Consider the following 21,543-nt stretch of genomic DNA (forward strand, 5'->3'; position numbering starts at 1 on the left):
AGGAGCAGTGGAAACGTTCTCTGGAGTGTTGAATTAAGTTTCACAACCTGGCAGTCTGACAGACGAATCTGGGTTTGGCGGATGCCAGGATAACGCTACCTGCCCCAATGCATAGTGCCAACTGTAAAGTTTGGTGGAGGAGGAATAATGGTCTGGGGCTGTTTTTCATGGTTCGGACTAGGCCCCTTAGTTCCAGTGAAGGGAAACCTTAACTCTACAGCATACAATAACATTTTAGACCCCTCAAACTCAACTCTGGACCTCAAAGACAGTTCCACTGCATTTTTTCATTGTTCCCCTCTAATCAGGGACTGACTTACACCAGATGTGCGCAATTAACTATCAGGTAGAATAGAAAACCAGCAGGTTCCGGACCTCGTAGGGTAAGAGGTGAGTACCCCTGTTCTAGACCATTCTGTGCTTTTAACTTTGTGGCAACAGATTGGGGAATCCTTTTCCTGTTTAAGCAGGACAATGCCTCGCTGCACAAAGCAAAGTCCAAACAGAAATGGTTTGTTGAGCCAGGCCTAATTGCCCAACCTCACTAATGTTGTTGTGGCTGAATGGAAGCAATTCCCTGCAGCAATGTTTCAACATCTAGTGGAAAGCTTTCCCAGAAGAGTGGAGGCTGTTATAGCAGCAAAGGGGGACAAACTCCATATTAATGCCCACGATTTTGGAATGAGATGTTCGATGTGCAGGTGTCCACATACACTACCTGACCAAAAGTATCTGTGACCAACAGACTCATATCTTTATTCCCAGTAATGTGAAATCCATAGATTAGAGCCTAAGGCATTTATTTCAATTGACTGATTTCCTTAAATTAACTGATAACTCAGTCAAATATTTTGAATTAATGCATGTTTATATTGTAGTTCTGTACATTTAAATGGCCCGTGAAACCGCTCATCTGCAAGGTTCACGAGCCCCACCCGCCACACCTGAACAAGTTCATTGTTGCACGACAACATCGCTATGTGTGACTGACTGCTCCACCCACACGCCTGCGTTGAGAAACCGATTTTCATCGGTAGGGTCGCATTCAAAGAGTGTTTCTCCGTTCCTATTCGGACTGCAACTTCCCCAACTGAATTTATGGTCCTTTTGTCATAGACATTTTGAAGTGTAAGTACATGATTTGTTTACATTTCCACCTGTGTATCAATACTAGTAGTGTAAGGTTATTAGATTACGATAGAGAAAGTTTGGGTTATTTTTCATTGGTTGAAGAGACTGCGTTTGGGAAAGGTTTTCTCTATTCTTTTTCTATTATTCAGCGAACTCACTGGAATAAACAAGTGGGGAATAAAGTACTGTAGTTGCTGCATAGCCTGTCGGTGCTACTCTGAACATTTAACTTGACTTTTTGCAATAGTTAACTTGCTACTAAATAGGAATCTTGTCATGTACTTTTAGGACATGGGTGCTTTTGCCATCCTTGATACATACACATTATTATTCATCATTCAATCTCATTTTGAAAAAGACGGTAAGTGTGAAAATAGCTCCCAGTTATGCCTATTTATTGAGAATTTTACACAGGGGAAAACCAATTATGTGTGAATAAAACATGGGAATAATGTACCAAGTCAGTTGTCCAACTGAATGTATTCAACTGAAATGGATCTTCTGCACATTTCAGTTTAAACCCCTCTGAATCTGCCTTAATCGACATCCACGTCTTCAGCGCCCGGGGGTTAAATATATACAAGGCCAGTCAAAAGTTTGGACACACCTACTCATTCCAGTTTTTTATTTATTTACTATTTTCTACATTGTAGTATAATAGTGAAGACATCAACACTATGAAATAACACATTGAATCATGCAGTAACCAAAAAATGGTTAAACAAATCTAAATATATTTGAGATTCTTCAAAGTAGCCACCATTTGCCTTGATGACAGCTTTGCACACTCTTGGCATTCTCTCAACCAGCATCATGAGGTAGTCACCTCGAATGCATTGAATGAACAGATGTGTCTTTGTGGAAGTTAATTTGTGGAATTTCTTTCTTTCCTTGATGTGTTTCAGCCAATCAGTTGTGTTGTGACAAGGTAAGGGTGTTATACAGAAGATAGCCCTATTTGGTAAAATACCAAGTCCATATTATGGCAAGAACAGTTCAAATAAGCAAAGAGAAATGACAGTCCATCATTACTTTAACACATGAAGGTCAGTCAATGTGGAAAATGTCAAGGACTTTGAAAGTTTCTTCAAGTGCAGTTGCAAAAACCATCAAGCACTATGATGAAACTGGCTCTCATGAGGACCACCACAGGAAAGGAAGACCCAGAGTTACCTCTGCTGCAGAGGATAAGTTCATTAGAGTTACCAGCCTCAGAAATTGGAGCCCAAATCAATATATTACAAGTTGAAGTAACAGACACATTTCAAAATAAACTGTTTAGAGAAGACTACGTGAATCAGGCCTTCATGGTCGAATTGCTGCAAAGAAAACACTATTAAAGGACACCAATAATAAGAGACTTGCTGGGGCCAAGAAACACAAATAATGGACATTAGAACGGTGGAAATCTTTCCTTTGGGCTGATTTTTGGTTGCAACCGCCGTGTATTTGTGAGACACATAGTAGGTGAACGGATGATCTCCGCATGTGTGGTTCCCACCGTGAAGCATGGAGTAAGAGGTATGATGGTGTGGTGGTGCTTTGCTGGGGACACTGTCAGTGATTTATTTAGAATTCAAGGCACACTTAACAAGCATGGCTACCACAACATTCTACAGCGATACGCCATCCCATCTGGTTTGGGCTTAGTTTAATTTATTGTTCAATATGACAATGACACAACACACCTCCAGGCTGTATAAGAGCTATTTTACCAAGGAGTGTGATAGAGTGCTGCATCAGATGACCTAGCCTCCACAATCCCCCTGACCTCAACCAAATGGTGATGGTTTGGGATGAGTCTGACCGCAGAGTGAAGGAAAAGCAGCCTACAAGTGCTCAGCATTTGTGGGAACACCTTCAAGACTGTTGGAAAAGCATTCCAGGTGAAGCTGGTTGAGAGAAGGCCAAGAGTGTGCAAAGCTGTCATCGAGGCAAAGGGTGATTACGCATTAAGAAGGAAAGAAATTCCACAAATTAACTTAAGGCACACCTGTTAATTGAAATACATTCCAGGTGACTACCTCATGTAGCTGGTTGAGAGAATGCCAAGAGTGTGCAAAGCTGTCATCAAGGCAAAGGGTGGCTACTTTGAAGAATCTCAAATATAAAATATATTTTGATTTAACAATTTTTTGCTTATTACATTATTCCATGTGTTATTTCAGTTTTGATGTCATAACACCAGTTATGTTTTTGTTCACTCATACTCAAAGGCCATCTCTTCCCCCTACTCCCTCTCTCTCTCTTCTATAGATGGCTGGAAGTAAAGAACACTCCAGAATTTGACTTGAGATCTCAACCAACAGTTTTCAACCGAAAAGGGTTTCTCACACCATCCTCCATCTTAACTTCCGTCAGAGAGGTAGATTGTGAGTCAGCTTCCCAATGAACTGGGCATTCCTCCAGGGCCTCCTCAGTGGGGTGAACAAGTACTCCACGGCATTCGGCCGTGTGTGGCTGTCCGTTGTCTTCCTCTTTAGGGTCATGGTGTTTGTCGTGGCAGCAGAGAAGGTGTGGGGGGATGAGCAGAAGGACTTCCAGTGCAACACGGCCCAGCCTGGCTGCCATAATGTCTGTTACGACCACTTCTTCCCTGTGTCCCACATCCGCCTATGGGCCCTGCAGCTCATCTTTGTCACCTGTCCCTCCTTCATGGTGGTGATGCACGTGGCCTACAGAGATGAACGTGAGCGCAAACACACACTCAAATATGGCGAGGGCTGTCGGAAACTTTACAAGAACACCGGCAAGAAGCGCGGGGGGCTGTGGTGGACCTACGTCCTGACCCTTGTCTTCAAGATAGCTGTGGACGGCACCTTTGTGTATTTAATCTATCATATCTACGAGGGCTATGACTTCCCCTCTCTCATCAAGTGTGAGCAGAAGCCCTGTCCCAACAAGGTGGACTGCTTCATCTCTCGCCCCACAGAGAAGCGTATCTTCACCATTTTCATGGTGGTCACCAGCCTGGCCTGTATCCTGCTATCTTTCTTTGAGATCCTGTACCTGGTGGGGAAACGATGTAAAGAGTGTTTCACCCAGATACACCAATCACGCAACTCCACCATCCAGTCACGCCAGGGCGTCATGGCTTCGTCTCTGGTGATCGGTGGCAAGAATCAAATGGAGTCCAACTCTCTAAAGTTGCCCAGCAAGGATGCCTCAGCCCCATCTTATACTCAAGGTTGGGGAGTAACTGATTACATGTAATCAGTCACATGTAACCTGATTACTAAAAAAAAAAGGTAATCAATTACGTCACCAACAAAAATATTGTAATCAGATTACAGATACTGTTGATTACTTTTACATTTAGAAAAGATTTTTGGCAACAAAAAAAATACATTAACACCTTTCTGTTTTCTCTGACATTCAATTCAGCATTGAAAAAAGGTTTCAAGTTTAAGTTTGTTCCACCTGAGCGAGTCTGACCACAAGTGAAAGACCACTATGATGACACACCAAAAAGAGAGAATGTAAAGAAGTCGAATAACGAGTCTGGAGGCAATGAGAAATATCTTCCATTTCTCTTCTGGATAGGCAAGACTTGGCCAGAGTTCTTCATTGTTCCTCTGTAGGCAGTGTTTACTTACCTTTGTGTTGATGACCGGTGTTTCCCCGCCCCCCCCACTCCTGCACACTGACTCGGTACCGGTACACCCTGTATAGCCTCTTTATTGTGTTACTTTTTTTAAACTTTAGTTTATTTAGTAAATATTTTCTCAACTCTATTTCTTGAACTGCATTGTTGGTTAAGGACTTGTAAGTAAGCATTTCACGGTAAGCTCTACACCTGTTTTATTCGGCGCATGTGATCAATTTGATTACAACACAATCAAATTAATTGAGTCACTTTAAATAAAACATCCATCATTAGCAGAGTTTTGCACCCGGGCTGGGCAATGTGATATATTCTCAAGTTATTTGTTTGCTGTCTACCACACCTCACAACTTTACCATTGTTATTTTTCGGGAAGGACTCAACCCTTGCCACACTGTGCCCACACCATTGCTGTTCTTATGCCCTGGGAAGTGTTACCTGTCTCATCCTCCATTACTAATAGCAGAGGCGGCTTTAGGCTTTGTTGTGAAAAGATGGCGCATACGTCAATATTGTCAGATGATGAAAGATTTTTTAAATCCTTCTGGATATTGAGAGAGTATTTTTTTGGTCATGTTGTTTGTCAGTAGGTTATGCACAACTATGGCTTGAATACTGACGATTCATTTCTGTGTTCATGTGTATGATAGATTATAAGATACATGCTCTCTGCACAAAGCCAGTAAAGCGTGTTGATTTGAATGTGTTTCAGTAAACATAGTTGTTGATGATATGTCCCAGAATGTATATTACATGGATGCAAACAGTGAGGTCCACTTATAAGTATATTTACATATTTTTATCAAAGTACAGTTGCAGTTGATCTATTTCACTTTTTTGTTTGTATATTTATACAATGCAATTTATGTATTTTTCAAATAAATTTGATAAATACAATGACTGAAGTGCACAACAGACAGTATTCAAATGAAGGGTTTTTTTTGTTTAAAGATTCTTAAATAAGGATCAAGACCATGAATAAAGTCCTTGAGTATGGTAGGAAATATACTTTATTTCAGATTAATCATAATTTCTGAATTATACAGTATCAGTCCCCTTTTACTCTCTTGTGACAGCCTTGGATGGTTTGGTTCTGGGTGCTGATATTAGTCCCATATCATCACCAGTGCATTAGTCACAGCAGTTATTCATATAGCTCATTCTATATGGGGACCAGAACATATGAAGCACACTCTCATTGTATAAGAGGACCTGTCCATTTGTCAGGGGTGTAAAGTACTTAAGTAAAAATACTTTAAAGTACTACTTAAGTCATTTTTTGGGGTATCTGTACGTTAGTATTTATATTTTTGACTACTTGTACTTTTACCTCACTACATTCCTAAAGAAAATAATCGACTTTTTACACTATCAATTTTCCCTGACTCCCGAAACTACTCGTTACATTTTGAATTCTTAGCAGGACAGAAAAATGGTCCAATTCACACACTTATCAGAACATCCCTGGTCATCTCTACTGCCTCTGATCTGGCGGACTCACTAAACACACGTTTCGTTTGTAAATTATGTCTGAGTTTTGCAATGTGACTCTGGGTATCTGTAAATAAAATAAAAACAAGAAAATGGTGCCGTCTGGTTTGCTTAATATAAGGAATTTGAAATGATTTATACTTTTACTTTTGGTACTTAAGTATATTTTAGCAATTACATTTACTTTTGATATTTAAGTGTATTTAAAACCAAATATCTTTAGATTTTTACTCCCAAGTAGTATTTTACTGGGTGATTCACTTTTACGTGAATCCTTTTCTATTTAGGTACCTTTACTTTTACTCAAGTATGACAATTGGATACTTTTTCCACCACTGCCATTTGTATGAACAGAGGTTGGGTCCCCAGTTTAACACGTTAGCCAGAACTGTAGCCCCCCCCAGTGGAGGAATTTGACCATCTCTGGGACAGGTTCTGAGTTGGTGACTCCTCTGTTTACATGGAAATGAGAGAAAAGAAAAGGGATGATGTGTGTAGTAAAGGTGAACACAGGGCTGTGAGGTGAAATCAAACAAGTTACTCTCACTTGGTATTCCAGAAAGAGGCATTTAAAGTTGTTCAATGATGTGTATGTTTTTGTCTTCTGTAATAGTCAACCAGGGATCAAGGATGGACCATGTCTGTTGACACAGTGAATGTAATCTGCCTGTATCCTTTCTCTCTATTCAACATCTTGAATCAGGACTTGTGGGTCTTTTACTGCGTATACAAAGAAAATAACACACCTTTGCAGCAGCAAGACTGTACAGGATTGTCTGTTAGTTCTGCCCCAGCTCCTCATCTTCTGTTTGTACACCGCCCTATAAGACAAGTACTGACACAGAACATTGGAGTAGTTTTCCTGTTCTATTCTCTCAGCGTGTGGAGACATGCGCTGCACAGCGGTTGAGTCATGGGCTGCATTCCATCAGGTGTGCCCGTCCAACTGCCTGGATCAGTTGTCATTAAACTGGAGTCAAAAAGGAACTTTCCACTCCATCCCTGTCTCCTAGACCTAGTACATAAATTACAGCAAGTGTTGCCAGGGAAGATGTTGACGTGTCTTATAAGAGGCCTATGACCATTGTAAAGATTCCTGAAGTGTGATATCTGGGAGGATCTTTTACAATACCTGATGACAACTTTTAGTCTAGTGGTGAACCATTACCATCATGCCTCATTCTCAAAAGCTAGACAGAAGTCACATCCTTTGTCTATGTAGTTACGTTGAGCCTAACTGTCATATTGGCTGCATTTACACAGCCCAATTCTGATATTTGTTTCCCTAATTTGTAATTTGACCAAACAGATCAGCTCTTTTGACAGTCATTTGGCAGAATATCAGAATTTGTGTAAAACACAGCCCTTGATTGAGCGACTAAAGGATTGCATGGATCTATTGGATGAGTCGTTGTGAATAGCCTGTGGAATGTGAATAGAGGTAGAATACTTCTCCTTGGTGGATGTGAACAAAATACAGAAAAATAGAAACCAGTTCAAGGGCAGGAATGTATGTGGGGGAGATTGCCCATTCACTGAGCTGAGACCTCTGATGCGTGGGCAAAGTGGATGAACAGTAAACACTAGTTGAGAGAGGTGTTATATGAAATGAAGAAAGTGTTTGATGTCATTGAAAGTTCACATCCCATGGGTACATACGTGTGATCCCAGTGTGTTATAATCCTGAAGCATTAGTACGTATCAGCCTGTATGAAATATAATATATGTCAATAGCTCAGGTGTGTTTGTGTGTCTGTTTGAGAACATGGATGCTCAAATACATACTATTCACACACAGTAAAGTTGAATGCACATGTAGGAACTGTACATTCATATAACATAAGCCTTTTTGCCTTTGTTGTTGTGTCATGCGTGGGGACATACAGTAACGTGATAGCGTTGAATAGAGGCAATCCTCCTCATAGAGCTGATATGTTCTGACATGTTTGGGGAATTATCACAAGTAGATATTTGATGATGTTTTCCATACACCACACATCTGGGAGTTTTTTTTTTTTGCCCACAAATATTCTCCCAACAAAGATGTTCTTATGGCCATCTGAAAATATACTGATACTCTTTGTCCTGGGAACATCAACACAACCATCCAGTAAAAGACATTGTGAACATCTTCTATGAAAGCTTATCTCCAAAGTTTGCTCATAAAAGTGGGTGGTTGCTGGTCGTATCAAGGAGAAATGAGCCGCAGTCCATTTCCTTGGAGATTTAGATTTGGGATGATCTCCATAGTAAGCAAAAACCTTCTAGTTCAGTCCATCCCTGGCCTCTCGATAACCATGAAGAATAAGAATAAGGGAATAAAGAGACAACAAAGGAAGGTCTCTGCATGTCAGTGAAACAAAAAAAAGTAAAAATAACATTTGTTCAATGAAAAGAGGGTAGAGAAACAATGAAAAGTCAGGTAACTTTAAAAAGCAACAACAGGTAATATGATAAGGAATTGCTGTGCCTTTATTAAAAAAGTTGAAAGGATGAATTCTCTTGCTGATTTGAAAGTGCCCCCCTCCCTCTCACCCACTGCCTCGCGCCTTCTGCTGGCCCACCTCTCCATTCAATAATAGAGTTGCCTTGCACCAGGTAAGCCTTTGATGCTTTCCACCAATCAGGTGTAAGGAACAGCAGCCAAACAAAACCTCGTATTCACCTCTGGGTGTGGCGGCCTCTTATGTTAGTGGAGGGTTGGAAGCATTCTGGAACAAGTTTCAACTAGAAGAAAGAACTGTGCATAGAAACAGGCGATAGAAATGAACATCAACACAAACAAAACATGCTCAAACAATCTGCTGTTTCCTTATCTCCGTTTGTCCTGAGTTTAGTTAATGGAGAAGAGATGGCCTTTCAACAATATGCTAATACCTATTTATTGTGTATGTAACTTAACATGTGTAGGTAGTATATACACTGCTCAAAAAAATAAAGGGAACACTAAAATAACACATCCTAGATCTGAATTAATGAAATATTCTTATTAAATACTTTTTTCTTTACATAGTTGAATGTGCTGACAACAAAATCACACAAAATGTATCAATGGAAATCAAATTTATCAACCCAGGGAGGTCTGGATTTGGAGTCACACTCAAAATTAAAGTGGAAAACCACACTACAGGCTGATCCAACTTTGATGTAATGTCCTTAAAACAAGTCAAAATGAGGCGCAGTAGTGTGTGTGACCTCCACGTGCCTGTATGACCTCCCTACAACACCTGGGCATGCTCCTGATGAGGTAGAGGATGGTCTCCTGAGGGATCTCCTCCCAGACCTGGACTAAAGCATCCTCCAACTCCTGGACAGTCTGTGGTGCAACATGGCGTTGGTGGATGGAGCGAGACATGATGTCCCAGATGTGCTCAATTGGATTCAGGTCTGGGGAACGGGCGGGCCAGTCCATAGCATCAATGCCTTCCTCTTGCAGGAACTGTTGACACACTCCAGCCACATGAGGTCTAGCATTGTCTTGCATTAGGAGGAACCCAGGGCCAACCGCACCAGCATATGGTCTCACAAGGGGTCTGAGGATCTCATCTCGGTACCTAATCGCAGTCAGGCTACCTCTGGCGAGCACATGGAGGGCTGTGCGGCCCCCCAAAGAGATGCCACCCCACACCATGATTGACCCACCTCCAAACCGGTCATGCTGGAGGATGTTGCAGGCAGCAGAACGTTCTCCACAGCGTCTCCAGACTCTGTCACGTCTGTCACGTGCTCAGTGTGAACCTGCTTTCATCTGTGAAGAGCACAGGGCGCCAGTGGCGAATTTGCTAATCTTGTTGTTCTCTGGCAAATGCCAAACGTCCTGCACGGTGTTGGGCTGTAAGCACAACCCCCACCTGTGGATGTCGGGCCCTCATACCACCCTCATGGAGTCTGTTTCTGACCGTTTGAGCAGACACATGCACCTTTGTGGCCTGCTGGAGGTAATTTTGCAGGGCTCTGGCAGTGCTCCTCCTGCTCCTCCTTGCACAAAGGCGGAGGTAGCGGTCCTGCTGCTGGGTTGTTGCCCTCCTATGGCCTCCTCCACGTCTCCTGATGTACTGGCCTGTCTCCTGGTAGCACTTCCATGCTCTGGACACTACGCTGACAGACACAGCAAACCTTCTTGCCACAGCTCGCATTGATGTGCCATCCTGGATGAGCTGCACTACCTGAGCCACTTGTGTGGGTTGTAGACTCTGTCTCATGCTATCACTAGAATGAAAGCACCCCCAGAATTCAAAAGTGACCAAAACATCAGCCAGGAAGCATAGGAACTGAGAAGTGGTCTGTGGTCACAACCTGCAGAACCACTCCTTTATTGGGGGTGTCTTGCTAATTGCCTATAATTTCTACCTGTTGTCTATTCCATTTGCACAACAGAATGTGAAATGTATTGTCAATCAGTGTTGCTTCCTAAGTGGACAATTTGATTTCACAGAAGTGTGATTGACTTGGAGTTACATTGTGTTGTTTAAGTGTTCCCTTTATTTTTTGAGCAGTGTACATGACCACTACACTACATGACCAAAAGTATGTTGACGCCTGCTAGTCCAATATCTTATTCCAAAATCAGGGGCATTAATATGGATTTGGTCCTCCCTTTACTGCTATAACAGCCTCTACTCTTCTAGGAAGGCTTTCCACTAGATGTTGGAACATTTCTGCAGGGACTTGTTTCCATTCAGCCACACCAGCATAAGTGAGGTCGGCATTGATGTTGGGTGATTAGGCCTGGCTCACTGTCAGCGTTCCAATTTATCCCAAAGGTGTTCGATGGGGTTGAGGTCAGGGCTCTGTGCAGGCCAGTCATGTTCTTCCACATCGATCTATACAAACCATTTCTGTATGGACCTCGCTTTGTGCACGGGCCATTGTCATGCTGAAACAGGAAAGGGCCTTCCTCAAACTTTTGCCACAAAGTTGGAAGCACAGAATCGTCTAGAATGTCATTATATGCTGTAACGTTAAGATTTCCCTTCACTGGAACTAAGGGGTCTAGACCGAACGATGAAAAACAGCCCCAGACCATTATTCCTCCTCCACCAAACTTTACAGTTGGTACTATGCATTGGGTTGATTCTCCTGGCATCCGCGAAACCCAGATTAGTCCGTCAGACTGCCAGATGATGAAGCGTGATTCATCACTCCAGACAACACGTTTCCACTGCTCTAGAGTCCAAAGGTGGCGAGCATTTACACCTCTCCAGCCAACGATTTGCATTGCGCATGGTGATCTTTTATGCGGCTGCTCGTCCATGGAACAGTTCTTGTGCTGACATTGCTTCCAGAGGCAGTTTGGAAATCGGTAGTGAGTGTTGCAACCAAGGTCAGACGATTTTTACGTGCTTCAGCACTCGGCGGGCCCGCTCTGTGAGCTTGTGTGGCGCTTGTGTGGCCTACCATTTTGCGGCTGAGCCGTTGTTGCTCCTAGACATTTCCACTTCACAATAACAGCACTTACAGTTGACCGGGGCAGCTCTAGCAGGGCAGAAATCTGACAAACTGACTTGTTGGAAAGGTGGCATCCTATGATGGTGCCACATTGAAAGTCACTGAAAATCAAATCACATTTTATTTGTCACATGCGCTGAATACAACCTTACAGTGAAATGCTTACTTACAAGCCCTTAACCAACAATGCAGTTTTAAGGGAAAAAAAGTGTTAAGAAAGTATTTGCTAAAATAAACTGAAGTTTAAAAAATGTACTTACAAAAACAAAACATGCCGGAAAAAAAATATGAAAAATTAAAAAATAACATTATTAAGGAGCAACAATAAAATAACAGTAGCGAGGCTATATGCAGCGGGTACCAGTACAGAGTCAATATGCGGGGGTACCGGTTAGTAGAGATAATTGAGGTAAAATGTACACATAGGTAGAGTTAAAGTGACTATGCATGGATAATAACCCGAGAGTAGCAGCAACGTAAAAATGGGGTTGGGGTGGGGACAATGCAAATAGTCCGGGTAGCCATTTGATTAGCTGTTCAGGAGTCTTATGGCTTGGGGGGGTAGAAGCTGTTAAGAAGCCTTTTGGAACTAGACTTGGTGCTCCGGTACCGTTTTCCATGCTGTAGCAGAGAGAACAGGCTATGTGTCACGTGTGCTCCCTCTCCGGCCTCTAGGTCACTAGGCTGCTTGTTTCAACTGGAAGAAAGGACTGTGCATAGAAACAGGACTTGCTTCCTGACTCCCAGTCAGGATGCTTTCGATGGTGCAGCTGAGGAACGTTTTAAGGATCTGAGGACCCATGTCAAATCTTTTCAGTCTCCTGAGGGGGAACAGGCGTTGTTGTGCCCTCTTCACGACTCCCTATAGGCTGTCTCACCTTTGTCGGTGATCAGGCCGACCACTGTTGTGTCGTCGGCAAACTTAATGATGGTGTTGGAGTGGTGCTTGGCCATGCAGTCATGGGTGAACAGGGAATACAAGAGAGGACTGAGCACGCACCCCTGAGGGGCCCCCGTGTTGAGGATCAGCGTAGCAGATGTGTTGTTACCTACCCTTACCCTTGAATGTTGACCTTTTTAAAGGTCTTACTCACATCGGCTACAGGCTGTGCTTGCCTTTGTAGTCCGTAATAGTTTGCAAGCCCAGCCACATCCGAGAATTGAAGCCGGTGTAGAATTCTTCGATCTCAGTCCTGTATTGAAGCTTTTCCTGTTTGGTGTTTCGTCGGCGGCCGTAGCGGGATTTCTTATAAGAGTCCGGGTTAGAGTCCCGCTCCTTAAAAGCGGCAGCTCTACCATTTAGCTCAGTGCGGATGTTGCCTGTAATCCATGGCTTCTGGTTGGGGTATGTACGTACTGTCACTATGGGGACGACGTAATCGATGCACTTATTGATGAAACCAGTGACTGATGTGGTATACTCCTCAATGCCATCGGAAGAATCCCGGAACATATTCCAGTCTGTGCTAGCAAAACAGTCCTGTAGCTTAGCATCTGCTTCATCTGACCACTTCCTTATTGAGATAGTCGCTGGTACTTCCTGCTTTAGTTTTTGCTTGTAAGCAGGAATCAGGAGGATATAATTATGGTCAGATTTGCCAAATGGAGGGCGAGGGAGAGCTTTGTACGCGTCTCTGTGTGTGGTGTAAAGGTGGTCTGGAGTCCCCCCTCTGGTTGCACATTTAACATGCTGGTAGAAATGAGGTAAAATGGATTTAAGTTTTCCTACACTAAAGTCCCCGGCCACTAGGACGCCACCTCTGGATTTTCTTGTTTGCTTATGGCCTTATGCAGCTCATTGAGTGCCGTCTTAGTGCCAGCATCGGTTTGTGGTGATAAATACTAAGGGTGAATTTGTGTGTGAGAGATATATTATGTATAACCTACCTAAAAGCAAAAGATCGCTATGTACACAGGTAAGATCAGGGATATTGCCTCTGCGTATTGAAAAAGGTAAGATCAGGGATATTGCATCTGCGTATTGAAACAGGTCAGATCAGGAATATTGCCTCTGCATATTGAAACAGGTCAGATCAGGGATATTGCCTCTGCGTATTGAAACAGGTCAGATCAGGGATATTGTCTCTGCGTATTGAAACAGGTCAGATCAGGGATACTGTCTCTGCGTATTGAAACGGGTCAGATCAGGGATATTGTCTCTGCGTACTGAAACGGGTCAGATCAGGGATATTGTCTCTGCGTATTGAAACGGGTCAAATCGGGGATATTGTCTCTGCGTATTGAAACGGGTCAGATCAGGGATATTGTCTCTGCGTATTGAAACAGGTCAGATCAGGGATATTGTCTCTGCGTATTGAAACGGGTCAGATCAGGGATATTGTCTCTGCGTATTGAAACAGGTCAGATCAGGGATATTGTCTCTGCGTATTGAAACGGGTCAGATCAGGGATATTGTCTCTTCATATTGAAACAGGTCGGTATTGTGGTGAAATGGAAGAGGAAAGACTATGTAACTATTGTGACCTCGAAGAAATAGAGAATGAAACTAATTTGATCCTCTATTGCCCTTTCTACCACGACATACGCTTGCTCTTATTCCAGAAAGCACACCAGATATACCCTGGTGTTATGTGGCTGAGTGATGAGGAGAAAATGAAATGTGTATTTCTGTTTGCGGAATATTTAGATAAAGCCTGAGATAAAAGAAAAAGGGCGACCAATAATTAAATTGTAAAAATATTTAGCTTCTATGTGGTAAATGGCGTGTGTGTGTGTGTGTGTGTGTGTGTGTGTGTGTGTGTGTGTGTGTGTGTGTGTGTGTGTGTGTGTGTATGTGTGTGTGTGTGTGTGTGTGTGTGTGTGTGTGTGTGTGTGTGTGTGTGTGTGTGTATGTATGTATGTATGTATGTATGTATATGTATGTATGTATGTATGTATATTATTTTACTGAAAAAATCTTTGTCCAGGACGAGGTGAGTAATCGGTGTCCTGATATCAAGAAGCTCTTTTCGGTCATTTTGTACGAAATAAGTTACAAATAACGTGAAGTAACACACAATAGCACAATTGTTTAGGAGCCCGTAAAACGGCAGCCATCTCCTCCGCCATCGTTAAAAGATCTTCAGGAAGGTCATTCTATTGCCAATGCTTGTCTATGAATATCGCATGGCTGTGTGCTCGATTTTAAATCTGTCGTTCTGCCCCTGAACAAGGCAGTTAACCCACTGTTCCTAGGTTGTCATTGAATATAAGAATTTGTTCTTAACTGACTTGCCTAGTTAAATAAAGGTCAAATAAATAAGAATAAATATACCTGCCAGCAACAGGTGTGGCTGAAATAGCCAAATGAAACACATTCCTAATATTGTGTTGCAAAGGAAGTTCTCTGCATGTCAATGCAACAAACAAAAGTAAAAATGAAATGTGTTCAATGAAAAGAGGGTAGAGAAACACAATGAAAAGAGGGTAACTTAAAAGAAAAACAGGTAATATGATAAGGAATTGCTGTGCCTTTATTTTACTTTCACTTCACTATATTCCTAAAGGAAATTATGTACTTTTTACTCCATACATTTTCCTTGACACCCAAAAGTACTTATTACATTTTGAATGCTTAGCAGGACAGGGAAATAGTCCAATTCACATACTTATCAACCCTGGTCATCCCTACTGCCCCTGATCTGGCAGACTCACTCACTTATTTCATTTGTAAATTATGTCTGAATGTTAGAGTGTGCCCCTGGCTTTCCGTACATTTTAAAAACAAGAAAATGGTGTAATCTGGTTTCTTTAATATATGGAATTTGAAACGATTATGTATATTTTAACAATTACATTTATTTTTGATACATTTACTTTTGATACTTAAGTATATTTTAAACCAAATACTTTTAGACTTACTCAAGTAGTATTTTACTGGGTGACTTTTACTTGAGTCATTTTCTATTAAGGTATCTCTACTTTTACTCAAGTATGACAGATGGTTACTTTTTCCACCACTGCCTAGCACCAGGTAAACCTTTGATGCTTTCCACCAATCAGGTGTAAGAAACAGCAGCTGAACAAATATTCATCTCTGGGTGTGGCGGTCTCTTATGTTAGTGGAGGGTTGGAAGCATTCTGGAACAAGTTTCAACTAGAAGAAAGAACTGTGCATAGAAACAGGCGATAGAAATGAACATCAACACAAACAAAACATGCTCAAACAATCTGCTGTTTCCTTATCTCCGTTTGTCCTGAGTTTAGTTAATGGAGAAGAGATGGCCTTTCAACAATATGCTAATACCTATTTATTGTGTATGTAACTTAACATGTGTGAGTAGTGTATATAAACTCAGCAACAAAAAAAGTCCCTTTTTCAGGACCCTGTCTTTCAAAGATAATTCATAAAAATCCAAATAACTTCACAGATCTTCATTGTAAAGGGTTTAAACACTGTTTCCCATCCTTGTTCAATGAACGATAAACAATTCATGAACATGCACCTGTGGAACGGACGTTAAGACACTAACAGCTTACAGACAGTAGGCAATTACGGTCACAGTTATGAAAACTTAGGACACTAAAGAGGCCTTTCTACTGACTCTGAAAAACACCAAAAGAAAGATGCCCAGGGTCCCTGCTAATCTGTGTGAACATGCCTTAGGCATGCTGCAAGGAGGCATGAGGACTGCTCATGTGGCCAGGGCAATAAATTGCAATGTCCGTACTGTGAGACGCCTAAGACTACAGGGAGACAGGACGGACAGCTGATCGTCCTCGCAGTGGCAGACCACGTGTAACAACACCTGCACAGGATTGGTACATCTGAACATCACACCTGCGGGACAGGTACAGTATGGCAACAACATCTGCCCGAGTTACACCAGGAACGCACAGTCAGTGCTCAGGCTGTCCGCAATAGGCTGAGAGAGGCTGGACTGAGGGCTTGTAGACCTGTTGTAAGGCAGGTCCTCACCAGACATCACTGGCAACAACGACGCCTATGGGCACAAACCCACCGTCTCTGGACCAGACAGGACTGGCAAAAAGTGCTCTTCTCTGACGAGTCGCGGTTCTGTCTTACCAGGGGTGATGGTCGGATTCACGTTTATCGTTGAAGGAATGAGCATTACAGGCCTGTACTCTGGAGCGGCGATTGATTTGGAGGTGGAAGGTCCGTCATGGTCTGGGGCGGTGTGTCACAGCATCATCGGACTGAGCTTGTTGTCCTTGCAGGCAATCTCAACGTTGTGCGTTACAGGAAAGACATCTTCCGACCTCATGTGGTACCCTTCCTGCAGGCTCATCCTGACATGACCCTCCAGCATGACAATGCCACCAGCCATACTGCTCGTTCTGTGCGTGATTTCCTGCAAGACAGGAATGTCAGTGGTCTGCCATGGCCAGCGAAAAGTCCAGATCTCAATCCCATTGAGCACATCTGGGACCTGTTGGATCGGAGGGTGAGGGCTAAGGCCATACCCCCCAGAAATGTCCGGGAACTTGCAGGTGCCTTGGTGGAAGAGTGGGGTAACATCTCACAGCAAGAACTAGTAAATCTGGTGCAGTCCATGAGGGGAAGATGCATTGCAGTACTTAATGCAGCTGGTGGCCACACCAGATACCAGAGGTGTGGCCTCGAGTCACATGACTTGGACTTGAGTCAGACTGAGTCACAAATATGATGACTTGCAACTCGACTTTGACTTTAACACCAATGACTCGTGACTTGACTTGGACTTGAGCCTTATGACTTGATGCCCTCCCCAAACCCAAATATAAAAAATTATGCGATTTTAAAAGGTGTGCAGCGCATAAACTCTTCATTTAAGGGATTACAATTTGAATTGGACAGCAGCCAAAATCGGTAGCCTAAATCCTCCCTGATGTTACTGCTGTTCCTAAAACCATTGACATTAGCCTACTGTAACCACACAGAGAGAGTGTGTGTGTGTGTGTTAAGGTTGGGCGATTGTGTACAAGCCTACATCGCCCGATTGCGCCCCATAGTGATCCTCGATAGTCGATCACTATTGGGGGGGGGTGTCTTTCTGTTGTTGTGTTACATATACAGAATGAGTATATGATTGAGAAAATCACATTTCATCGTGTCACTGTGGGTTAGTCCAAGTTGAACCAAAGTTACCAAACCACGTCAGTCCCAGTACTAGACAGTCCCACTACTACGGCATGCCTAAACTGTGCAGAAAGTGTGGCCAATGTCATCTGGCTGCAGACTGCACAGCCATCTTCTGCAGAATCTGTAAAGGGGACCATCCCACCTCGGACTGTACTTCCACATGACCCTGCAACCTGTGCAGGAAAGGGGGCCACTTCTTTGAAAACCTTCCCCAATTCCTATGCCGGCAGGGCAAGTGTCAACACCAACAACACCGACCCCACCAACCCCACTGACAACACCAACCCCACCAACCCCCTACCAATCCCACCAACACCAACAACCCCCCACCCCAGACAACAACAAAGACCCAGACCACAACCAGACCCAGACCATTCCACAGGCACCATCCAACCTACCACCCAAGATGTCCCAGAAACAGACCCCACCCTTGTCCTCACCCAAGATGTCTCAGGAACGACCCCCTCCCCTGCCCCCATCCAAGATTCTCCAGAAACGTCCCCCACCAACTCCCAAGATGCCCCAGAAACGAACCCCACCCTCACCGGGCCCTCCATCAGCTCCCCCTTCCTGGCCACCTCTACCCCTCTTAAAACCCAGGCTAGAGGGGAGCCGGTTTCCAGGCCCACCCGCCAAATTATCTAAACAACACACCAACAAGAAACCAGGTAACAAAACAATCCCCGAATCAAAACCCTAACTCCAAAGCCAGCATGCAGGCCCCTCAAAAGCCCCCACCCCCTCAAAGGAACGTCTCCCCCTCCAAAACCTTTCCCCATACTACTCCCTACCTACCCTCCACTCTTTACTAACCCTGATCCCACACAGCTAACCAGCCAGCCTCAGTCCAGACCCCCATGGTCCTCCGAACCACCTTCATCCCTTCTATCACCCTTTATCCCATCATCCAGTCAGTACAGGGGGCCACCAGGCAGTTAGTGGGGAGTCAGGTCAAGACCCAATGACAGCCAAGAACCACCCAACAACACCAATGACCCGCTAGAGGCCCTCATCCACATCTACAATGAAATGATCAGACCCGGACACCCCCTTTTTAATTTTGTAATTTTTTAATGTTGATCTTGATGACATTTGATTTGCCTGAGTTTACCGTTCATATAAGGAAATCAGTCAATTGAAATTAATTCATTAGGCACCCATCTATGGATTTCACATGACCGGAAATACGGATGATGTATTTCAAACCATGATGCTGCCACCACCATGTTTGACAGTGGGGATGGTGTGTTCAGGGTCATGAGCTGTGTTGCTTTTACGCCAAACATAACATTTTGCTTTGTTGCCAAAAAGTTCAATTTTGGTTTCATCTGACCAGAGCACCTTCTTCCACATGTTTGGTGTGTCTCCCAGGTGGCTTGTGGCAAACTTTAAACGACACTTTTTATGGATATCTTTAAGAAATGGCTTTCTTCTTCCCACTCTTCCATAAAGGCCAGATTTGTGCAATATACGACTGATTGTTGTCCTATGGACAGAGTCTCCCATCTCAGCTGTAGATCTCTGCAGTTCATCCAGAGTGATCATGGGCCTCTTGGCTGCATCTCTGATCAGTCTTCTCCTTGTATGAGCTGAAAGTTTAGAGGGACGGTCTTGGTAGATTTGCAATGGTCTGATACTCCTTCCATTTCAATATTATCGCTTGCACAGTGCTCCTTGGGATGTTTAAAGCTTGGGAAATCTTTTTGTATCCAAATCCGGCTTTAAACTTCTTCACAGCAGTATCTCGGACCTGCCTGGTGTGTTCCTTGTTCTTCATGATGCTCTCTGCGCTTTTAACGGACCTCTGAGATTATCACAGTGCAGGTGCATTTATACGGAGACTTGATTACACACAGGTGGATTGTATTTATCATCATTAGTCATTTAGGTCAACATTGGATCATTCAGAGATCCTCACTGAACTTCTGGAGAGAGTTTGCTGCACTGAAAGTAAAGGGGCTGAATAATTTTGCACGCCCAATTTTTCAGTTTTTGATTTGTTAAAAAAGTTTGAAATATCCAATAAATGTCGTTCCACTTCATGATTGTGTCCCACTTGTTGTTGATTCTTCACAAAAAAATACAGTTTTATATCTTTATGTTTGAAGCCTGAAATGTGGCAAAAGGTCGCAAAGTTCAAGGGGGCCGAATACTTTCGCAAGGCACTGTATCTGGTAACTACTCTGGTGGACATTCCTGCTGTCAGCATGCTAATTGCATGCTCCCTCAAAACGTGAGACGTCTGTGGCATTGTGTTGTGTGACAAAACTTCACATTTTAGAGTGGCCTTTTATTGTACCCAGCACAAGGTGCACCTGTGTAATGATCATGCTGCTTTATCAGCTTCTTGATATTCCACACCTGTCAGGTGAATGAATTATGTTAGCAAAGTAGAAATGCTCACTAACAGGGATGTAAACAAATCTGTGCACAAAATTGGAGAGAAATAAGCTTTTGTGCATATGGAAAATGTATAGGATATTTTATTTCAGCTCATGAAACATGGGACCAACACTTTACATGTTGCGTTTATATTTTTGTTTGGTATACATATTTACTATCAGCAATTGCTGAATATGTGTTGCTGTATATTTAATGCAGCATACTGTATATTATGGTTCATCGTGGAAAAATAGTTTGGGAGAGAAAATAATCGCTGGCTCATTAACATATTTTGAGGTGCGTCTTCTAAGAGGCTATAGTTGTTGCACCCGTTAGTGAGGAGTTCTGTACTGATTTAAGTTATATGAGGTACTACTATATAAGGGACAGATTTTTAAATGTTTTATTTATTTCACCTTTATTTAACCAGGTAGGCAAGTTGAGAACAAGTTCTCATTTACAATTGCGACCTGGCCAAGATAAAGCAAAGCAGTTCGACACATACAACGACACCGAGTTACACATGGAGTAAAACAAACATACAGTCAATAATACAGTATAAACAAGTCTATATACGATGTGAGCAAATGAGGTGAGATAAGGGAGGTAAAGGCAAAAATGGTGGCAAAGTAAATACAATATAGCAAGTAAAACACTGGAATGGTAGATTTGCAGTGGAAGAATGTGCAAAGTAGAAATAAAAATAATGGGGTGCAAAGGAGCAAAATTAATTAATTAATTAATTAAATACAGTAGGGAAAGAGGCTAGTTGTTTGGGCTAAATTATAGGTGGGCTATGTACAGGTGCAGTAATCTGTGAGCTGCTCTGACAGTTGGTGCTTAAAGCTAGTGAGGGAGATAAGTGTTTCCAGTTTCAGAGATTTTTGTAGTTTGTCCCGTCATTGGCAGCAGAGAACTGGAAGGAGAGTCGGCCAAAGAAAGAATTGGTTTTGGGGGTGACTAGAGAGATATACCTGCTGGAGCGTGTGCTACAGGTGGGAGATGCTATGGTGACCAGCGAGCTGAGATAAGGGGGGACTACCTAGCAGGGTCTTGTTGATGACATGGAGCCAGTGGGTTTGGCGACGAGTATGAAGCGAGGGCCAGCCAACGAGAGCGTACAGGTCGCAATGGTGGGTAGCATATGGGGCTTTGGTGACAAAACGGATTGCACTGTGATAGACTGCATCCAATTTGTTGAGTAGGGTATTGGAGGCTATTTTGTAAATGACATCGCCGAAGTCGAGGATTGGTAGGATGGTCAGTTTTACAAGGGTATGTTTGGCAGCATGAGTGAAGGATGCTTTGTTGCGAAAAAATAAGCCAATTCTAGATTTAACTTTGGATTGGAGATGTTTGATATGGGTCTGGAAGGAGAGTTTACAGTCTAACCAGACACCTAAAT

General features: G+C 43.0%; 1 protein-coding gene across 2 annotated transcripts; it reads left to right on the top strand.

The window, feature by feature from the left end:
- The first annotated feature begins 979 nt into the window (after nt 1-979).
- On the top strand, nt 980-6,322 carry LOC112256596 (gap junction beta-4 protein). Of its 2 annotated transcripts, XM_042325437.1 has the most exons (3): nt 980-1,128; nt 3,388-4,379; nt 4,516-6,322. In XM_042325437.1, the coding sequence occupies exon 2, from the start codon at nt 3,520-3,522 to the stop codon at nt 4,342-4,344; it is 825 nt and encodes a 274-aa protein (XP_042181371.1). In that variant the 5' UTR covers nt 980-1,128; nt 3,388-3,519; the 3' UTR covers nt 4,345-4,379; nt 4,516-6,322. The 2 variants fall into 2 exon arrangements, with proteins under 2 accessions (XP_042181371.1, XP_024285700.1); XM_024429932.2 differs by having other exon boundaries at nt 3,388-6,322.
- The last annotated feature ends 15,221 nt before the right edge of the window (nt 6,323-21,543 follow it).

The sequence above is a fragment of the Oncorhynchus tshawytscha genome, linkage group LG08 (assembly GCF_018296145.1).
Source record: "Oncorhynchus tshawytscha isolate Ot180627B linkage group LG08, Otsh_v2.0, whole genome shotgun sequence".
NCBI classification, from domain to species: Eukaryota; Metazoa; Chordata; class Actinopteri; order Salmoniformes; family Salmonidae; genus Oncorhynchus; species Oncorhynchus tshawytscha.

Excerpts from the sequence above, each read along its gene's own strand:
- LOC112256596 (XM_024429932.2), top strand. The coding sequence starts at position 3,520 with ATGAACTGGGCATTCCTCCAGGGCCTCCTCAGTGGGGTGAACAAGTAC.